We start from the raw sequence: 2,702 nt of genomic DNA, 5'->3' as shown, positions 1-2,702 counted from the left end.
TGATGGAGTTATCAGTTTTCATGGTGATCTCAGTAATACTTATTGTAGGTAAGAAGCTTCAAAAAAAAAGTGTCGTTGCAGTGATGATCCTAGTCATAAGGGATAATAGCTTCGGAAACTTACAATCCAACACGAAATAATTCTTTTGGCTCTTAAGGATAAGACTAATAGGAATATTTACACTGATGGAAGTATTTGGTGGTGTCAGCATAGAGACAACCTTTTGGGCTGGGAAGGTTTCGAAAATAACGAGTCCTAAGTATAAGAGTCAGAAAAAATGATCCAATAGTAAATTTAAGGGAATCCTGTTTTGGCTTTAGAATATGGAACTCATTGGACCAAGGATTGGTTGAGTTATGCAATGAAGTTATGAACTGGAAGTCAGCTAAACAGGTGATGAAGAGATTAAAAATGGGCATAAAAATGAAATTAGATCAAGGGGTAAGGTGGATTGTTGTGCAGATTGTCAACACAGATATCTTCTTTTTTTTTCTGAAATAGGCTTTATGTTCAAAACAAAATATGGAATTTCTGGGAAACCTCCGTAAGTCTGGGAGCATCTTGGAGAGAAAGCAGAAATAAAGCAATTTCGAATCAGAACTGAACTTTCCAGCTTCCGGAGTACTTTTTGAATATTTTTATTTTATGTTAAAATTCCTGTTTAATGTCATGTCAAACCGAATGCGAATTTCTTTTACTGTATTTCAACCGAACTCATAATCAATGATTTCCGTTTTCTTTAACCTTGTTTTCCAGATCTGAGCGATGGAGTTTCTGTTACTCAGCGGGAGCATTCGCTCACAGATACGGAGGGAGAAGATGTCACTTTAAACTGCACCTACACCGGTGATGCATATTACTTGTTCTGGTACCGTCAGCACCCAGGCAGAGAGCCCGAGTTCGCAGCCCGGAGGCATAAGAGCGGTGGTTCTGAACTTAAGGCGGATTTTGCTCAGAAACGATTTTCTGACACAGTCCAGCAATTAGAGAAGTTGTACCGATTGACAATCTCGGAGATTCTGCTGTCTGACACTGCTGTGTATTACTGTGCAGTGAGCTTCACAGTGATGGGAACGAGCGGAAGCCTCATACAATATCTGCTGCAGGTTTCTGGGCCACAGCTGCTGCCTGTGAGGGCTGTTTACAGCAGGTTCTCACACGCTGTTACTTCATTAGATTCCTGGACTGTTAAACTTGTATCATAATCTACATAAACATTATTAAAAGTTGTTCACGTCAAAACTGATTCAAACACTAACTGTGCAAAGGAGGAAATGACTGCTGTTTATTTGGCGATCTCTGTGAATTCGAAAATGAAATGAAGAAGAGATATCCTTCAGGTGGACTTGGAGAAGATATGTCTTCGTCTGGCAGTTCGAGAAATATCTCACTACAAAGAACCGGCAGTTTTGATTTAAAATATCAGTTTTTCAGTGGATGCTGAAGCCTGCCAGGTTAAAGTCCTAATAATTGTATAACTTGATTACAGGTCTCTCAATGTTAAAGATGTTTACACATATTAATACTAAGCCTCTATAATATTAGCAGGAGCAACGAGATTGTTATCAATGTAAAGTTCGAAGTTAACTTCAGAAATAATCTGTAACACAGGAATAGTGAGCTCCAGGTTCAAGCAATGGTTCCTGAATGATCAGAAATCAGCCCGAGGACAAAGGCAAAGTTGAAAAAGTAACAGAAAGTTTGATGAAATTGCTTTTGCAAATCTAGACATACCAGATAAGGCTGTAGGAGCTGTTGTAAGTTTACTCCGCGTTCCGCAGCATTCAGTAGCTTTTGCTTCATGTTCTGCTGTGTGCGCCTTGTTTATCGTCTGGAACACAATTTTTGACAGTCATTCGACTGCAAAGACTTTAATTTTCACAATGGGTTAAACTCTCTAATCTCATATTCGCGTTTTAGTCGAAATTTGTTCAACATAAACTGAGAAGAGGAAAACTTTCCCAACGCTGCACCGTGGCTGTCGACTTGTTACTTACTTTGGTTTACTTGAATTCAGCGCATTCCAGTATAAATTTAGGAAGTAAATGTTATTCCCGACTGTGCAGCACATTGCATTTCGTTATCTTGTGGCAGTGTTTATGTATGAACCTTCCCCTACTTCCAGTCACTGTGTCTCTCAGCCCACAGTGATACACCCCGCTGTCAGACAGATGGAGATCACTAATGGTAAAATTCCCCTCAGTGTTCGAAACGTCCAGAGATGCAGAAAATCGAACGCCAACGTCATTTGCTCTGAGGATCTCTCCGTATTTAGGGATGTAGATCAGGAATGTCAATGATTTACCCTGATCTTGACGATACAGTTGTAAGGAATATGAACTAGCTGTTGTTGAATATTTGAAATGAATGGTCAACGATTCTCCTTCGATTTGTATTACTGTAACTGGCTTCTGTGAGACAGAGTCTGCACAATTAACACCTGCAGAAATTTCAAACACAAAACGACATTTAAAGGACGGTTATAATCGCTGTTTCGAAATTAAGGGCACGTAGTGTAATGCAGGGAAACACGGCCAAAGAGAAGGTTACTTAATCGCATATTGCGCACAAGAGAATATTTTACAACTCAGCAACTTACCACTTAAGACAACTGCTGCGGTTAGGAATGAGAAAACAATAAGAACCGACATATTAATAGAACGAATGGTGTGTTTAATCAGAGGGAGCTAAAGCTGAATTGT

General features: G+C 39.5%; 1 gene segment (V, D, J or C); it reads left to right on the top strand.

Moving 5' to 3' along the window:
- Positions 1-1,205, top strand: LOC125487481. The segment is given in 2 exon segments: positions 1-48; positions 757-1,205. Coding segments are annotated over 2 exon segments (495 nt in total).
- The last annotated feature ends 1,497 nt before the right edge of the window (positions 1,206-2,702 follow it).

Source organism: Rhincodon typus, chromosome 42 (assembly GCF_021869965.1).
Source record: "Rhincodon typus isolate 14 chromosome 42, sRhiTyp1.1, whole genome shotgun sequence".
In the NCBI taxonomy this organism is placed as follows: Eukaryota; Metazoa; Chordata; class Chondrichthyes; order Orectolobiformes; family Rhincodontidae; genus Rhincodon; species Rhincodon typus.
The sequence above is the reverse complement of the archived record's forward strand: the minus strand, read 5'-3'. Positions and strand labels throughout refer to the sequence as shown.